Source organism: Eupeodes corollae, chromosome 3 (genome assembly GCF_945859685.1).
Source record: "Eupeodes corollae chromosome 3, idEupCoro1.1, whole genome shotgun sequence".
NCBI lineage: Eukaryota > Metazoa > Arthropoda > Insecta > Diptera > Syrphidae > Eupeodes > Eupeodes corollae.
Window position 1 is genome coordinate 7,506,472 of NC_079149.1, and position 18,359 is coordinate 7,524,830.

Consider the following 18,359-nt stretch of genomic DNA (forward strand, 5'->3'; position numbering starts at 1 on the left):
GAAAGAAACATTTCTGAAACAATAAAGTAATATTTCAGAAACTTTAAAAAAATATTAATGAACAGAGAAACATTTCTAAAATGTTTTTTGTTGTTTGTAATTTTTAAAAAGAATGGGAAACATTTCAAAAAAGTTTTTTAAACAATGTTTCCTGAAATGTTTCTTTTCTGTAGACAGATCTTAAGGATTTCCACCATAAACCAGCTGTAATATTTCAGAGATAGAGAAGCTTCCCTGAGTTAACTTGGAAATATTTCAAATGTATTATTGTAATCTGGCCTTCCTTTTAAATTTAACCAACGTTTGATGAGCTTGGCACAAATGCACGATTTTTTCGAATTATTCGGAAAATGCTTCCATTTTATCTAGAGTTTCGGTTACTCTCCTTTCATTGATGTTTCATTTTATTGAGGAACTTTTAAACTCAACAGATAAAGTTTTAAGCCTAGTCGTTATTTCAGCTGATAACACTGGTCCATAAGGTTTTGTAAAATGAATTTTTGCAAATGGGTTTTGATAATCTTAATTTAAATCCAACTTAAAAATTTGGGATATTACTTTTTAAAAGAAAAAAACACTTATATAAAGCTTTTTGAGGCTTTAAAAATGTATGAAGTGGTTTTCTTCAAGAAAATCCTTGATGGTTTTAATGCTACAAACCTTTTTCGTCATTTAAAATATGTATGCATATAATTTTATATATTATTCAGTAAATCTTCATAATTAAAAATCTTCTTCATTAGATTTCACCTGTCTTTCAAAATTTGAATGAAGCTCTTAAACAGTTGCACTAAAACGGTTTTCAACAGTAAAGGCATAACAGTTTGAAATTAAGTTTTTTCTTGTTACAATCCGTCGTCTTAACAATTCTATTAAATCAAGTTTTTGAATTATCTATCTAAAAAAGAGGCTGGATTGCGACCCACAGATAGCTTCCCATCCCGTTTGTCGATTTGTCTTGCTTAAAAATTTAATGGTTTTCGTGTTGGGTTAAAAATGTTGTCAGTTGAATTATTTTTTGAAATTTTAAAATTACCAACAATATTTTTCATACAAAGAAACAATTAAGTTTAACAAAAAACTAGTTTTGTTAAATAGATTTTTAGTCGAAAACAAATTTTCACCAATTTCAGTAGAATTTTTACAAATTGGATGAATGAAATTATTTTGAGAGATATCAAAAACCGAACATCAATTTTTACCAAATTTGAGTACTATTTTTTGTAGATTTTAATTTGTATGAAAAAATTTGCTTTTTAATTTTTATAAAAAAAACTACAGAATATCGAAAACAATATTTTCTGTGAAATAAAAAAAGGTTGTAAACAATATTATTAAGTTTTGAAAGCTTTTTGAGACGAAAGTAAATTTTTACCAAGTTTTAATATTGTTTTTATTTTTTGTAAAAAAACTGTCAATTAGATTTTTCTCATAATTTAACTGTTTTATTGTTGACAACAATATTTTTAAAAGAAAAAAGCAGTTTAATGCCAATATCTCCACGTTTTCAGTCGAAAATCAAGTTTTGCCAAATTTTATTAATTTTTTTTAGGTTTTTTTATTTTTTGTAAACAAAACTGTCAATTCAATTTTTCTCAAAATTTTATCAAACGTATTATAAAAATAATATTTTTTATAAGATAAAATAAGTTTAAAGCCATAATCTCAAGTTTTTGAAGAGATATTTCAGTCGAAATTCACTTTTTACCAACTTTGAGTATTGTTTTTTTAGGTTTTCGTTTTTTTTTTTATAAAAAAAAACTGTCAATTTGATTTTTCTAAAAATTTTACCAGATTTTAAAAACAATTTTTTTTCGCTGCGAATAATTATTTTGAAGATGAAATCAAATCAAAGGCCATAACCTACAACGAAAGGAGAAAGAATAAGTTTAGAGCGAATTCAACGATTTTGATAGGTGCGCCAACATAAAAAACCTTAAAATATATTAGACCTCCTGGGAAACTTTAAAGTTAAAACGTGCCTAATATTATAATCCTGTTGGAGTGGAAAAAGAATACATTTAATTTAATTTAGTCTATTTTTTAAAATCAAACTCACGATTTACATGTTTCTGTTCATATAATCTAAATAAACACTTTGTAGCCCTACCGATGCCGATGTATAATGATAACTATGGCAACCCTATGAGAGCTTTCAAATGGAGATAGCCTATTGAACTTCATAATAGTATGGGTCAAAGGCAAATATCCTATCTTCCTACTTTACTGAATATTCAAATTAAACAAATATAAATTGTTCTTCATTACAATAAATTTAACAGCTCAATGAAAAATATACATTTTTTATCGTTTGCTTTTGAATTATTGTGAAATTTATTAACATAAAGCTTTCATTTCATATTTTACTCATATGATTTCGACAGTTTTATAACCTCGAACACATTGGAAGGTGATGTCCTTTTTTGAGTACCATGAACAGCACAAGCCAAAATTACAGACAGATAGGTATCGATAAATTCAACAAGAATATACTTTTGTACGATAAAATAATTTATCAAAAAATCAATGTCAAAAAAGAAACTCAAATCAAATCGATTAAATCAATCTGAATAAAATCCCAGACACGCGAAGTAATATTTCAGGCCAAAAATCTATTAAGAGTATACTTCCAGGTTTTTGATATCGGTCAAAACAATTTGAAATATTTCGTAATACAACTCTTCGCCTTTAAGATTCTTAACTCATTTAAATATTTTATTGCAAATCCTTAAATTTCAAACTATTTCATGTAAAAATTCGTAGGTAATGAAAAAACCTGCCCTATTTCCATACTTTAATTTTCGTCACTAAGCCAAAACTTTAAATTTTGAAAGTTAAAAATTGTAAGTGAATCTATAGGGTTGAAAATTCCTGATTTTGGTGGAATTTGTGTACCTATAAAAATAAAAATCGAAATATCCCAATACTATTATTAAATTAATACTAATCAATTATTTATATAATATTATGTAAAAATGTTATTTATTTATGAATGAATCCTTATCTTAATAATTTGTTAATTATACACACCTAAGTTTTTATGTTACACTTACAATAAAAATATTTAAATATTTAATTGTATAAAAGGTTATAAGTAGTTAAATTTCTCGTGAAATTTTAAGTTCTATAAATTGAAAAGCTCATAGTTCGATTGTCAACAACAACTAATTGGCAACAACAATTTGAGTAGTTTTTTAATTCAAAAACACTTGAAAGGGAAAAATTGGTCACTTGTTTTTTTGGTGGGTTAAGGTATGTTCTAATTTTGTATTTGTTATAGTTTAAATTCGTTTTGAGAGAAGGTGTATTTTTGTTCTGTTTAAATGTGTTTTTCTACTCCCATGAAATCTACAAAAATAATATATTATATACAATTCTGTAATATTGAAAAATTTCTAAACAAAAACTAAAAAATATTTCTAGGAAAACATTCTACAAAGTAATAAAACAACAAATTAATTTAGTATATCAACTATTTTAATTTTTATTACATATTTTTTGTTTGTTTTTTATTTGTTTTTAATTCAATTTTGTTTTATTTTCAATTGTAATTTTTATTTTTTTTTGTTTATTATCACTTCACAATGTGTGTTTTCTAAAGAATCATGAATAATAGTACGAATAGTTTAGTATGCTGTTTTTGTGTGTGTCACTTAAAAAAAATACATCTTACATTGATAAATATAATAATGAATTGTTACAATTAATAAATATTTTTTAACTAAAATTATAAAACAAGATTAACTACACTAAATCTATTTTTTTGTTTTAATTAAAAAAATATTAAAAACAAAAAACAATTAAAAAATAAAATATTATTTCTATTTAGGTAAATTTAACGAAAGTAAAAACTTATATATTTTTATATATACGTAAGTATGACAACAACAAAAACTAAGTTTTTAGAAAAATTGTTTTTTCTTGGTTACAAAATTTGGCATTAATTTAATTTTAATTTATTAATATTTACGTAGTATAATTTATGGAAACAAAAACTTGGTTAAAAGCTTTTTTCTTTGATTAATAATAAATAAACACAACTGATTTAACAATATAACTACACGACTAGTGGATGGAACTATATAAATATGTATGGTTTTTCTTTTTTTGTTAAATGTTCTTAAACAAATAAAATAAATGTAAGTTTGTTTAATATATTATTTTTTTTGTTTAAAACAAATGATATAATGTTGCTATAATTTTTTCTAAACAAGCAGGATATTTGGTTCAGGACGAGGGAGGAGATATGATACGAAAAACTAACAAAAACAAAACAAAAAATGTTTTTCTACAAAAGTTATAGTAAATAATTTATTTTATTTAATTTTTCTATAAGAAAGTAAGTATCTGACTATTTTTGCATATATAACAAATATTTTATGAGTATGTTTTTGTGTTTGTTGTTTTTGTTTTATTTTGTAAGTTTTGATGTTTGTGTTTAAGTTTTATGTAAATTTTGTTTAAAAAAAAAACAGTGTTGTCGATCAGAATTAAGAACGTAATTAGTATTTAAACTCCATATGGAATGATAAAAGTTAAATACATAGTAGTTTAAATATTGAAAGTGTTAAGTAGTGTTTTGCTTTGTTTTTCTTTTTTTTTGTTAATGTAAAGTGTAAAAGGGGATTTTGGGCAGTTATGTTTCATTTTAGTTTTAAGTTGGGAAGATCGATACTTGTATTTTTAGTTGTTTATACTTAAAATAGTTTCACTTAATATTGCACAGTATTTATAATGTATATAGTAGAATATATATAATTAATGTATAATTCTTTGGATGATGTTGTTAGTGTTCATTTTCATTACTTATTTTCTTTTTTTTTTTTCATTAAACTGTTTTTAAAAATACAAAATAGAATGAACAGTTTTTAATTTATTTTATTTTATTCGTCTTCGTTGAGACCATTTAACTCAACACTTTGGTATTCGAGACTACGTTTTAGATCTTCGATGGTATTTAGTATTAATTGTTGTTTAGTGCTGAGATTTGACGAAACACTTGTTGGTTCATCGTCTTCTAATTGTTGTTCATCGTTTAAACATTGGTTCATGTCTTGGCTGGAGCTTTTAATGGATAACGAGCTTTGACGTTCACGACGCATGTTGTTTATTTTGTCTAGAATAGCTTGTTTCGGTATCGGTATTTCTGTAAATAAGGTTTAAAAATTGGATTAGAAAGAGCTTTTTAACGAATACATTTTATTTGACGAAAGCTTTGTCCAGTGTGGTAGCTGTATTATTTTTTTTGACTTTTTTAAAAATATGAATTCAGTCAAGAAAAACTTATATACAGTTTCAATTTTTAGAAAAAAAATTTTCTCACTATGTAATGCTAAAATTTAAAATTAGTTACTAGTAGTTAATAATTGCATTAGTTTTTTCCCAAAAAATATTTAACCAATCAGGCAAAATATGTGTAAGACTCTTTTCTGACATTTTGACTGTACTAGACTTCATATTCACTGGGTTAACGAGTAATGAAGCAGTGTAACGAATGACAATATAAAACAGAAGTTTATTATAACGTAAAAGTGACAGTTCGTTACTTTCGTTCGTTTTTCAAAAGCTTGAATCTAGAATCATTAAAACCAACATTTTTAGCAATGTAATATTTGTCAAAAAATGTGTTTTTATTTAATCTCGTGTTTTGAGAGTTTAAATAAGAAAATTCGTTCTTAATTATTCATTTATTTCTGTTGACACGATGACAACTGTCATTTTTGACATCATTTTTTAGGAATGGCAAAAGTCCTTAGATTTTATTTCGTTTTGTTTTTGCACAAATAATTAAACATGATCTTAACTTTATGGTATTCCTAAATGTTAAAATGAAAGCAGATGTAAAAAATGACATCTATTTAAAACTGAATGCTTTTTAGACCACTTATTTTGACGTCTACTTATTAAGCCTCGCTTCCAGTTTGTGGTTAAAAGAAAAAAAGTGAGATATTTAATTCATTTTCTTGTAAATGAGTGAGAGCCAAATAAAATGATGGCATATTCAAACGATTCGACTTTAAATGTCAAAATGACAGCAAACTTTCATCTATTTTTCACTGAACGCTGTTTACATTGAACACATTTTAGGCTACTTATTTTGACGTCTTCTTATTTAGCATCGCACAAAGTTTTTGGGTAAAAAGAAAAAAGTGTAAATGAGTAGGAGCAAAATAAAACGATGGAACATTGAAATAATTCGCATTCAAACGTCAAAATGACAGCAGAAGGAGTCAAAAGTTTCATCTATTTGCTCACATTATAGATACACATAAACTTACCCGAATCCAAATCGAGGCTCTTTTTAATTCTTTCAAATGACGAACTTCCCCGATAGACTTTTCTCTTCAATGGCTCACTTTGTGGACAATAACTGCTCATACTAATGGTTGTTGCTGTCCCACCAAATGACTTGAATGACATCAAAGCCGGCTTAACATTCCTATTCGTATAGTCCGATTCATTGTAAATTGTGATCTTTTGAATTTCCGGTAGACAATTTCGATTGTTTCTATCATCTTCATCCTGAGTATTGCTCCGAAGACTTCGAGATCTTCGGCTGAGATTTTGCTGTTTCATCGATGAATTCGAATTATCATCTGAATCGGAATCCGAGCATATTGGTTGTTGTTTCTTTGGCGATTGACTGCGGAATCGGCGGCGATGAGATAGCGGCGATGCTGACCGTCCCTTTATCGATTGACCATTCACCTGCAATTGTGGAGAACGTGGTGGAGGCTCGGGAATGCTACTTCTTCGCGGTGGGACCTCTGGTGGAGCATTCTGGTTTATGAAATTGGTAATGTGAGTCTTCCGCGGACTGAAACGACTCGATTTGGGACTGTTCGGAGCCGAATTGGTTTCGTATTTAAGCGACTCGAGGCGTTTGTTGAGGGCGCCATTGTCAATTGAGATGTTATTTTCGGCGTCTAGAGATTTCTGTTGTTGTTTGAGGAGTTCACGTTTGATATCGGCTTCACATTGTTTTAGCATTTCAACTCGTTTATTGGCCAGAGGGTTGCAAACTCTTCGGGGACTTGCAACTGGTGTTTCTCTAGGGATGCTATAAAGGATTTAAAATTTAAGTAAGAGATTTTGGAGGAAGTAAAATAGAATTCCTCTACTCGTACCTTAGAGCACTTGTCTTCATGGACACCAGAATGGTTTCAGCTTCATGAATCAACTGGCGATACTTGACATCGGCCTCTAGATCAGCCCTTAGAAGAGCCTTCTCACTGTCACCAATTGCTATAAATTTACTCCGAATAGCATGGACTTCGGTAAAAGTCAATGAACTGCAACGTGTAGACAGGGTTTGAGCCTTCAATGACCTGAAAGAGAAGTCAAATTTGGTTAACCATGGTTAGGAGAATCATTTCTCTAGATTACCAACCTTTTGTTGTCAGCTGATTGATTACGCCTCAAGCAAACAGGTGTTCCACCCAAACTCCTTGACTCCCTAGAATTCTTCATAGGCGAACCACGTCCCTTGCTCTCTGTGCTTTTCTTTCGAGTCTTCATGAGTTTCTTCTTGCGCTTCGAGGCATCTTCACCTGGATATGTCTTCATATGACGTTGCCGGGAAGCTCGTCTAGGAAGCTGATAGGTCTTAACCATCGCTGCTTCCTGTCCCACCAACGCTGTGTCAATAAACTCAATATCCAGCATATCATCAGTGTCACACTCATCACCGGCATCTTGTCCTGTATCCAGGTCGGAGGCACAATCAGTAGGATCAGAGTCACTACTACTGGGAGGGAGATAAGAGTTAAAATACAGAATTAGATTGATAGTTCGAGTGCTTAAGCTTTAACTAACCTTAAAATATCAGTCTCTTTCTCATATACATAGCTCTCGTCGAACTTGCCCATCATTTCGTTCAGCGTTGCATCCTCGTCACTATCGATATGATGATGTGAGCCCTGCTGATGCAAGGAGTGCATCTCGGAACGACACGACGACGTCAACAGCAACTCCCCGAGCTGCTTCTTCCGTCGAATGGTATTTGGCGAATAAGTCCTTTGCAGATTCTCCACTTCGGTTGAGGAACTTGACGTCTCTGACGTCGACTCATCAGATGTCTTCTCGTTCTTCCTACAATAATAATAATAATGTTGTGACACAAAAATTAAATTATATTATGATATCCTCTCCGCTTCGATAAGGGTAATGAGGCAGCCTCATTATCCTTTTCGTATAACGTATTTTGTGCCCTTTTATCCTTACTCATTTTTATCACTTGCGCCCGCTTCGCTACTTGATTTTATGCCCGACGATGAGGAGCTGGCATCTAGTTCCATTTTCTTTGCCGCAAGGAATGCCTGGGTTGTGGCAATGGTTGTGCCTGAGGAGGATGTGTCTGTTGTCGAGTACCAAGGATTCGTTCGGATGCGGCAACGCTGCCGGGGTGATGGTGCTAAAAAAGCGAAAAAACCAGGAAGAATGAATATATACCCACTCGTAAGCATCAGGAGAGTGCCATTGAAAGGACAATTTAATTTTAAAACTTTCATATAGGTGGATGGAAAGGTGGGTGTAGACCGTTCACAGGGTGTTTCAAATTGAATTAATGAAAATGTTTAAGTAAATTATTTTGGATTTAATTTGAACATTGTTGGTACATCAGATTTATACCAATTTTTATTGCGGTATATTTCAGGAGCTGATAATTCCATTACTTTCATTGTCTTGACATTTTTGTGTGAAAATTTTAGAAATTTTTGATTTTTAAATGCCACATGATGCAAAAAATAATTAACTTGTTTCTTTAAAAAAGGTTTACAGTCGTTAAAATATTTTATTTTATTCATACAATTGTTTCATTTTTTTTCTAATTTTTAACCAAAACACCCTGTAATTAGATTTGTGAAAATTTTAAGGTTAGTCAAACCGGAAGGGGTGGTTCTGGTTCTTTTAAATGAATTAATATTTAATGGACATTTTTGTGGAGAGATTAAATAAAGAAAAACGGATGGCATAAGAGCAGGCAATTATTTTACTTATATTAAGACTTATATTAAGACTTACATTCAAAACCCTTGAGTGTCGGAATGACTATGGTGTTCCGCAATGGCAGTGGACTATGACTTCCAACATTTATTTGCTGTTGATGTTGTTGTTGTTGGTTTTGTTGTTGTTGCTGTAGCTGGTGATTATTCTGTTGATTGTTTTGTTGTTCGAATAGCTTTGCTTGGTTTTGAAAGAATTCTGGATCTGGGATACCAAAGCCAGGAATTTTACTTTGTCCTGAGTCAAAGGATTCAGTTCGGCGGTGATTGTTATTGTTGTTATTGTTTGGCTGAAAATAAGAGAGATACAAAAAGAAAACAGGATAATAGTTTATGTATTTCTTGTTTTTAGAAACTAAAAAAGAGATGATTGCAATTTTATGTTTTTTGAGGGTGTGAAACTAGAAGCTGTAGAGAAATGTGGTACCTAATTGTCTTTCGGAATAAGACTTATTTAGGCGGTTTATATACATTTGTATTATTAGGTAGGGAAAACTATCTCCTTTTGTAGGACTTTCTTTGTTTTATCTGCAGCTATTTTGATATTCATATAATAGTGGCAAAGAAGTGGAATATTATCAGGTCGCTGGTTTTAAGGGTTCCAAATATGGTAATCCCAAACAAAACGTCTTCAACACATTAAGCTTTTGTTTCAGTTGATTTATTTTAAATGAATGTAGCAATTTTTTTTATCAAAGGACTTTGTTATTTAGATGACACTTATATTTGGTGTCTGATGTATCTCTTAAATATATTTTCAACGGTACTGCCTGTTCCCTGAAAAGTGCTTATCAAATTAACATTCGTTACACACTTTGTGACAGAATCAACAAATTTGAATCAAAGAAAATGTAGCTAATTAAATGCTAACTTGTTGCGCGAAGCAAACACTCATAGTTTTACACTCATGGTTTTTTGATAATTGAATCAACCTTTGTATATTTTGTATTGTGTTTTAAGTTGTAAACATTATAGCGAAGACCGTTTATTTGTTATTCAAAACTGCAGCATACATTACATACATACAAACCCGAACAAATGACAAATGTAAACTAAATTAATTTGCAGGAATTTATAATCACCACGAGCTAGATGAAACCCGTAAATCCTGATTTTGAACCTCAACTAGTGTGTTTTCTTGCTATTCAATATTCCGCTTAAATTAGTTAAAAGCCAACATCTAACTATCTTAATGACTGAAACACAAACACGCTTCGGCTTCGTCTGCGTAACGTTGGGCCTACTTCAAGGTTGCTTTGAATGACAATTCCAAAACGACTTTTCTAAAATGGCACTTCTGTCATTAGAAGCCGTTATTTTTGCTCAAAATAAAAAAAATTGTTTTAAAACCGAAAAAAATAATTTTATCGTGGGATTGGCTTATACAGCCTATAATAACCAATGGGAATCCCTCCAAAAGCAAATGTATTTTGATTGTTGACTCTTTTACAGCTGTTGAGCTGTCAGACAAAGCAAACATCAGCAAATCTGATTTAAAGCATCCGTTTGGAGTCACATTACGTAACATTACGTTCTTATCCTTAGGATTGTCAAACGAAACCTGAGGTCAAAGCTTCAATGCATGTATTGAATTCCTATGACTGAACTCGTAAACGTCAGACGAAGCCGAAGTGTGTTCGTGTTTCAGCCATAAGGATAAACTGCTGAAGCGATTTTCTTAAAATTTTGGAGTGAAGTGATTTTGTGTTGATTTTTTTGAGTTTCAAAAATAATACCACTTGCCAAATACCATTTTGAAAACATTATTTAAAAACGAAATTAGGTAAATGTTTAAATTCAAAAATTGTGTGTTGATGTTTTTTTTTATTAATTTTCTGTTTTTGGGTTAATATTTCATACTAAACATTATTTTTAAGAAATTAAACTCTGAAATAACTTAGAAGAGCCCCGTAAAAATTGTAAACAAGTTTTTGAATTTCGGAGAAGGTCGGCCAGAATATGGTTAGCAAAATGATACAAGGTTAAGTGTCATTTGGACTTTTTTGTTGAACAGTTTTGAATAAATCTTTGGAACAATTTGATTTGAGTGACTATGAATGCAACATTTTTTTTCTGAATATTTGAATATTCATTATAAATTTTTAAGAATCGACATTTCAAGGACTTTCGAGTCTCTCCTCAAAGAATATAGCCTTTGCTTTAATTATTAATTTTTTGTTAAGGGGGGAAACTAGAGAGGGAAAAATAACTTATTTTCGCTTAGTCTTTAGCTGTAATTGTATATGGTTTTGAACGAAATTTGGATATGAAGTGGGGGAAATATCTGTTGACTTGGAACATTTTTTTAATTTTCGATTGTTGGAAAAAAGGGAACCAAAATAATGTTTGTAAAATCAAAAGAAATGAAGATATTTTTTAAAAATTCAATCATTACCGTAAACTTTAGTTTATTGAAAATAAAATGTATGTAAACAAACAAATTAGGGGGACATATTTTGACATTTCTCGACGTTTCAAGATCTTTAGTGTCAAAATAATTTTTTTAGAGAGATGTCTGTGCGTGCGTGTGAGCGTACGTTCGGGAAGTTTTTTTCGTCGTCCATAGCTCAAGAACCAGTAGTGATATCGACTTCAAATAAATTGTGCTCTACAGATAATAATACAAGAAGATGCAAGAAGGGCTCTCAACAAAATTAAGTGGGTGAATTTTTTACCGTAACAATTTAAAAAAAAGGTGAAATGTTTGGTTAACCCAAAATATCTTAAGAACCAATTATGATATAGACTTGAATTATATTTTAAATGATATATTGTAACGTGATGCCAAACAAGTATATTAAAAACAAAAATATAGTTATATTTTTAAAAAAAAAAAATATGCATTGTTTCGCTGACGATAGCACTCTTAGCTTTTCATATTCGTTTCCAGGCCCACAACCCTCCTTTTAGGATGTGGAACTGCAACGGCAAAATATAATTAGCTCCTAAAAAATAGTGTGGAATTTAATGCTTCGAAAACGCCATGCAGTCTTGCATCGTTAAAGCGAGATAAACCATATTTGCCACTATCTATGAGTGGCACTTGCATCAACGAAACGGAAAATCTTGACATCTTCGAAATGTGCATCAGCAACCACCTTTTGTACAGCGATCACATACGCGTTATTGCCAAAAATGCTGTAAGATGTCTAGGGTTTTTGAGACGTTGCAAGAAATTTTTCTCTCTGTCCGATCTGGCTACAATCTACAAAACCTATATACGTCCGAAATTTGAATATAACTCTCATCTCTGGGCTGGTGCTCTAGTAACTTATTTAAGCCAGAGCTTTTAACATGATTGGCGACATTAACATCATCAATTCGTTTCCCTCATCCGAACATCGAGGCAAGGTTTCTTTCCTCAATTTTTTTTTAAACCGTTATTTTAACGGACTATGACAGTGTGAGTATTAGGAAAAGAGGGAAGGGTTGGATAGGAGGTGTCGGTGTACATTGATTTAAATTTTTTGAACATTGCAATGACAGGGAAAGATAGAGCGTGGCAAGGCGCTCCACATTCGCGTAGTACCACCTCCGAAGAGGAGGGTTGTGAGTCTGCAAACGAATATTAAAAGGTAAGACTGCTATCCTCAGCGAAACAATGTATTGGATTAGAAGTAGTAGACCGGAGATCATTTATAAAAATGAGGAAGAGGGTCGGAGACAAAACGGAGCCCTGGGGCACACCAGCATTTATTGTATGGTTTTCAGACTTGAATCCATCCAATACTACTTGTATTGAACGATCCGAAAGGTAATTACTAATCCAATGAAGCAGGGATTCATGCAAACCGAAAGCACGCATTTTCGATAAGAGAGCCTGATGCCAAATCCTATCAAATGCTTTTGAAATATCAAGGGCAATAATCTTACTTTCTCCAAAACGATGCAAAGATTTGTTCCACTGTTCGGTGAGATGAACCATGAGATCACTAGTGGACCTATTGCTACGAAAGCCGTATTGCCGGTTAAGAAGCTTCCGTTCCTCAAGATATTTCTTAAGCTGATAATTAATCAGCGTTTCCATGACCTTAGAAAGAAGGGACGTTAGTGCTATCGGTCGGTAATCTGTGGGAGAAGAAGATTCGCCTTTTTTGGGATTGGCTGAACACTTGCAGTTTTCCAACTACTCGGAACAAGCCCAAAAGAATAGGATAGATGGAAAAGTTTACGCAGTGGTTTTGCTAGCGTGGTAGAACACCTCTTCAAAATAATAGCGGGGATACCTTTTGGGCCAGCGGATTTATGAATGTTGAGATCTTTAAGAACTCTCGCCACAGTTCGAGAACAAAAAAAGATTGGTCCCATAGAATCATTTACGCGTTCAAGAACTGGGGAAGCCATGACACTATCTGATAAGGTGGAATTTTTGGCGAACTGCCTTGCAAATAAGTTGGCTTTATCAATAGTGCTAACTGAAGGAACCGAGGAAGAATTCCTCATGTTTTTTACAAATGACTAAAAATTCTTACTGCTTTTGGGACATTGCCGTAATTTTAGTCATGGTAAAAATTTAGTCCTTCGAAGTTTCAGATCTTCCTGGCTTGCTTAAACTTTTTCCGTTTTTCCTCAGTTGGGTTGGCTTTACAATACCGGAAGCTCACCTCTTACTCCTTGATAACCTCTTTGCAGGTCGAATCGAATCATGATTTAACCTTGGGTTAAATACTTTTAACCCTATTCGGGATAAAGGTTTCCATTCACAGATATTTATTTGCCTCAGGTATTTTTCGTAAAATAAGATTTCAAACCAACTCTTGGTTCAAAATGGATTTTCTTATCGAATTCATCAAAAAATATTCAAAAAACAAAATTTCAAGTATTTCGTTCTTTGATCAATGCCTGTAATGCATGTTTCCCTTAAAAGAATATTTTTGGTTTGAGATAATCTAAACCGAGATTATACACCACTGTAAACTTTTTTTCATACAATGTTTCTAAATGGTTTTGAAAATAAGGAATACAAATATGGAGCTCAAAAATACTACTATATTTTTAAATTATCTTTTTGCCCATAAGATTATTTTTCAGAAGAAAAAAAACCCGACCTACAAATGGGTATAACCCGTTAAGTTGATAGAGCTGATAAAAATGTCAACTTTTTAGTAACTTCATTAAAAATTTAGTTTGCCAGGACAACCCATATAAAGTAGTGGCCATAAATCAAAGACCAATTTAGATCAAGTTATGCTTATTCTATTCTGTTATTTATGTCAATAAAAACATAACTCATCAAAAATGGCCACCGAAATAAAATTAAGTGCTAATTAACTATCGGTATCAAAAAATCACTGAACATTCTTTTTTCACCCAATGTCCATAAAAATTTGTCAATAATGTCAAAATTTTTCAAGATTCAATAAAACCTACAAAGGATAAATACGAGTCTCAATTTATGACCAATTTGAAATTGAACAGCCACAGAAAAAGACGGAATAAACATTTACTGTCATTAATTATGTCAAATTTTCCGAACCAATTTTTCCATAAAAGTACAAGCTTATAAAAGCAGCTCACTTAACTATCTCATTCATCATAAATTTTGTAAAACATATAAATATAACACAACAAAAATACGGTGATGTTATGGGCACTTACCAAAGGATCCTGTGGTGACATCTCTTCTATTTTATTCAAGCCAAATTTATAGCGTTGTGCTTCGATGGCCAGAGTGTTGACACTCTTTGGAAAATAATGAGTTCCGGTACGCATATTGATGTAGTACTCCGGTGGTGTGTAGGTAGCACCTGTTTCGAATAAAAACAAGGAAAGAAAAAATAGATAAACATCATTACACTACAAATGTATCTAGATATAGGTGTGTATATGAAATGTAGAAGGAGTATTTTGTGTCATCATACCTATAGCTAAACCGCATCGTATATCTACTCTGCTACAAGCTATAGCTAGCTAGTAAAATGACCCGAATTCCCTCAGCCATACAACCTACTAACCGAAATAGATAGACAAGACACGGTATTGTGTGTGGAGCTGATGGGGTTTTAAGTTTGGGTTAGAGTTTGGGTTAGGGTTGGGTTTTTGAGGAGAGATATAAAACTGAATACCTTTTGATGATATATTGATTACCAAGAAACGTCGCCGTCATCGTCGGTCGTGGTGAGTTGATCTAAATAAAAAATGTATCTAGATACTCCAACTTATACGAGCTGAGCAGTCATCATCAGCCACCATCAGGTGTGCATATAAGACATCATCAGGTGTGCTCTGCAAAAAAAAATCATCAACGCAACGGAAATGGTAGGGCAGAACGGGTGTGACGTGACGCGACATAGCTTAGGTACATATGTTTAGTTTACTATAACTTTAAGTCCCTAAAACAAGCTTTGATGTTAAAGCCACAAGAGTCGGTATATATGGCGATGTGATGATATGGCGATGGCGATGCAATGTGGTACAACCGACGACGACGCTATTTTCTATTCGTTTTGATGGCAGAAAATGGATACGGTAGCCTGCGATGATGTTATGGATGAATGGTTTCTAAAAGACAGGTTGACACTTTTATATCGTACGACTGTCAACATTTGCGGATGAGTTAATGTCTTTTGTGGTCACATTTAAAAAAAGCCAGAAAGTGACGATAGATGGAGATACATTATATTGTGAAAATGGATTTTGTTTTATTTTACGACGACAAATGATAGTAACGCGATGACGCGGACGTTACAAAGTTTTACTGTTGGTTGTTGGATGTCAAGAAAATTTATGGAAAAAAGGTTTTGAATTTCAAACTTTTGTTGCATTTTTATGTTAAAGTAAGTTTTTCTCATAGAGTTTACCCATCGGAGATGAAATAAGTTCTTATCATTTGAGGCTTTTGTTGCAGTTTTCTCCGCATTCTTCAAACCTTAGTAAGAACGTTTGACTTTCAAAACAAGCGTGTTTTTTTAATGTGTGGCTAGTAGCGCCATTCTGCTGTCGTCTAGTCCATATGATTCAATTTGGGCTATAAGAAATTAGTTATCATCGTTATGTATCGCTCGCTGTTGACGGTAACCGCGTCACTAACGGCGTTTTAAAAAAAGTAGAAACCAATTACGCAGCCGGCCCAAAATCCACACAAAACGATAACTTTTTGAGGATGCATTATCACCTGGTGAACCTCATGTGGGTTGATTAGCACAGCCATTCATCCAAAAATGCACCTTGTCACTAAAGATGATTTTTCGGCCAAAATTGGGGGTTCTCTTTCAAACGATTTGAAGCCCAGTCAGCGTTGTCTATGGTTATGAAATTTGAGCACCTGGGTCAGTTAGATCTAGTACGGGTCTAAGTTCAAGTCCCGACGCAAAATTCGCCAAGTTGAAGTCTGCGAAAGGCTGAGTTCTTGTGCACGGTGAGGAATAGATTGACCAGGGTTTCGCTGTACACTTTCGAGGACCGCGACAATGTTTTCAGCAGAACATACGTGTGTTGGCTGATTGTTTATTGAACCGTCCGTCTCAAATTAGGCCACCAAATGTTGAAGAGTCGACTGTGAAGGTCCACCACCTCTACCGTAAAATGGGTGCAATGCGCGCAAAGTTTGCGTTACCGAACATTCATATTAATATTGACATAAGCAACTAAATAATAAAAAAAGATTTGACAGATGTCACCAAAAGAAAATGGCAGACACCAGGCGCTAAAATCTACCCTTTTTAAGAAGTTTATCTTTCAAATAGTTTTGTGATGCTGTTTTTTACGAAGCAGAGGTAGACTCCTCGGTGTCAAAGGTTTTTCTTAAATGAACTTGGATTTAAGACCTGCCAGTGACAAAGTATGGGGAATGATAAGCAGTGCACTAGACACGACGCTTCTTTTAGGCAGTAACCACGGAATAATCGGTTTGGATTGCGTCCCTATTCCTAGCTTCAAACTAAAGAATAATCGGTCGGCGTAAGCCTTGTCCGTCGTCTACTTAAAGGAATGAGATGACAGAACAAAACAGGGCTAAAAAAGCTTGCGTGCCCCTGGCAGCGAACCAGAAGATAATCTGAAGAAGATGACTTGTATCGCAGTGCAGTGATAAACATTTTGGTTTGGCAGCCTTGGAATAAGGTTATTTTATTAAGATATTACGAAGGGAATAGTTTTCCATCATACATTGAGACAAAGTGGATGTATTAACTGTTCTTGAAATATCCTTCCTTTAAACATAAAACACAAGATTGGTACGGGTAGCCAGAATGAAAAGTTTATCTCACCTTGCTATAATCTATATGATGTCAAAGGTTACTATGAATTAAGAGTAGGCGAATGACAAAATGAAATATAGCTGAAACACAAACACGCTTCAGCTTCGGGTTCGCCTAAGGTTTACGAGTTCAGACATATTAATTTATTCAATTGTTTGACAGTTGTAAGGAAAAGAACGTAATGTTTCGTTATGTGACTCCAAACGAAAGCTTTATGGCGTTTTGCTTTTTTAGTTCAGAGCAAAAATACTCCATTACCAAGATCGGAATCTCAGACTGACATTTCGGTTTGCCTACAAGCTAAGGACACATTAAATGTGAGAAAGTGTGCGTGAAATGATGCAAAAACCAAACACATTCTCACATTTAGTGTTCCGGCCCATCAAAATGCTTCATTATAGTCTGCAGGCACATCTAAATGCTTTATTTTGAATGTTTTATGGCCTCGTTCAAAAACTAAACAATCCGAACCAACAGAATCTGAAGTGCTGACATGGTCTTAAATTGGAAGATTTATATAGCTTTTTAATTTCAATCCAAATAAATGTTGTAAATGTATATTATTTAAAATTAAACTGACCAAATACATATTTAATGATTTATTAGTACTGTATTTTGTTTACTTAAATTATTTGCGAACGCAATATGAGCTGCAACTGGTTAAGTATAATTTTTTTTTCCATAGCAGTTTAAAAAAAAGGTGAACATTTTGGCTAAAGTTTAGCTAAAAAAAAATGCAAAAGAGTTGAATTAAATTGTAAATAATATATTGCAACGTGATACTAAAGAAGAAGAACGTGATATATGTAAGAAGAATACAAAATGATTGTATCTCCAAAATAATTTTGTGGATTTGAATTTGAGTTTATGGCTTCAAACTAATTTTATCTTTAAGAAATACTTTTATTGTTTTCAACATTCAGTAAAATTTTGAGAAAAATTTAATTGACAGTTTTGTTTACAAAAAATAAAAACCTAAACAAAAATTATTAAAAGTTGGTAAAAATTGGTCTTCGATTTTAATATCTTCAAAAAAATTTAGATTATGGCTTTAAACTAATTTTATATTCAGTAAATATTTGAGATAAATCGAATTGGTAGATTTTTTACAAAAAATAAAAACCTAAAAAGAACATTATTAAAACTTGTTAACAAT

At 32.3% G+C, this 18,359-nt stretch overlaps 1 protein-coding gene across 4 annotated transcripts in view; it reads right to left on the reverse strand.

Moving 5' to 3' along the window:
- Window positions 1–4,463: 4,463 nt before the first annotated feature.
- Window positions 4,464–18,359, reverse strand: part of LOC129949266 (uncharacterized) — a 126,798-nt gene continuing 112,902 nt past the window's right edge. For 2 of the 4 annotated variants that reach the window (XM_056060616.1, XM_056060617.1), the window contains exons 5-11: window positions 14,604–14,752; window positions 9,025–9,295; window positions 8,224–8,413; window positions 7,816–8,091; window positions 7,391–7,747; window positions 7,128–7,328; window positions 4,464–7,060 (exon numbers count right to left, since the gene is read on the reverse strand). In XM_056060616.1, coding sequence (XP_055916591.1) covers window positions 6,244–7,060; window positions 7,128–7,328; window positions 7,391–7,747; window positions 7,816–8,091; window positions 8,224–8,413; window positions 9,025–9,295; window positions 14,604–14,752 — 2,261 coding nt within the window. In that variant the 3' untranslated portion in view covers window positions 4,464–6,243. The remainder of the gene's footprint in view (window positions 7,061–7,127; window positions 7,329–7,390; window positions 7,748–7,815; window positions 8,092–8,223; window positions 8,414–9,024; window positions 9,296–14,603; window positions 14,753–18,359) is intronic. The other 2 variants (XM_056060619.1, XM_056060618.1) reach the window with 2 other exon arrangements.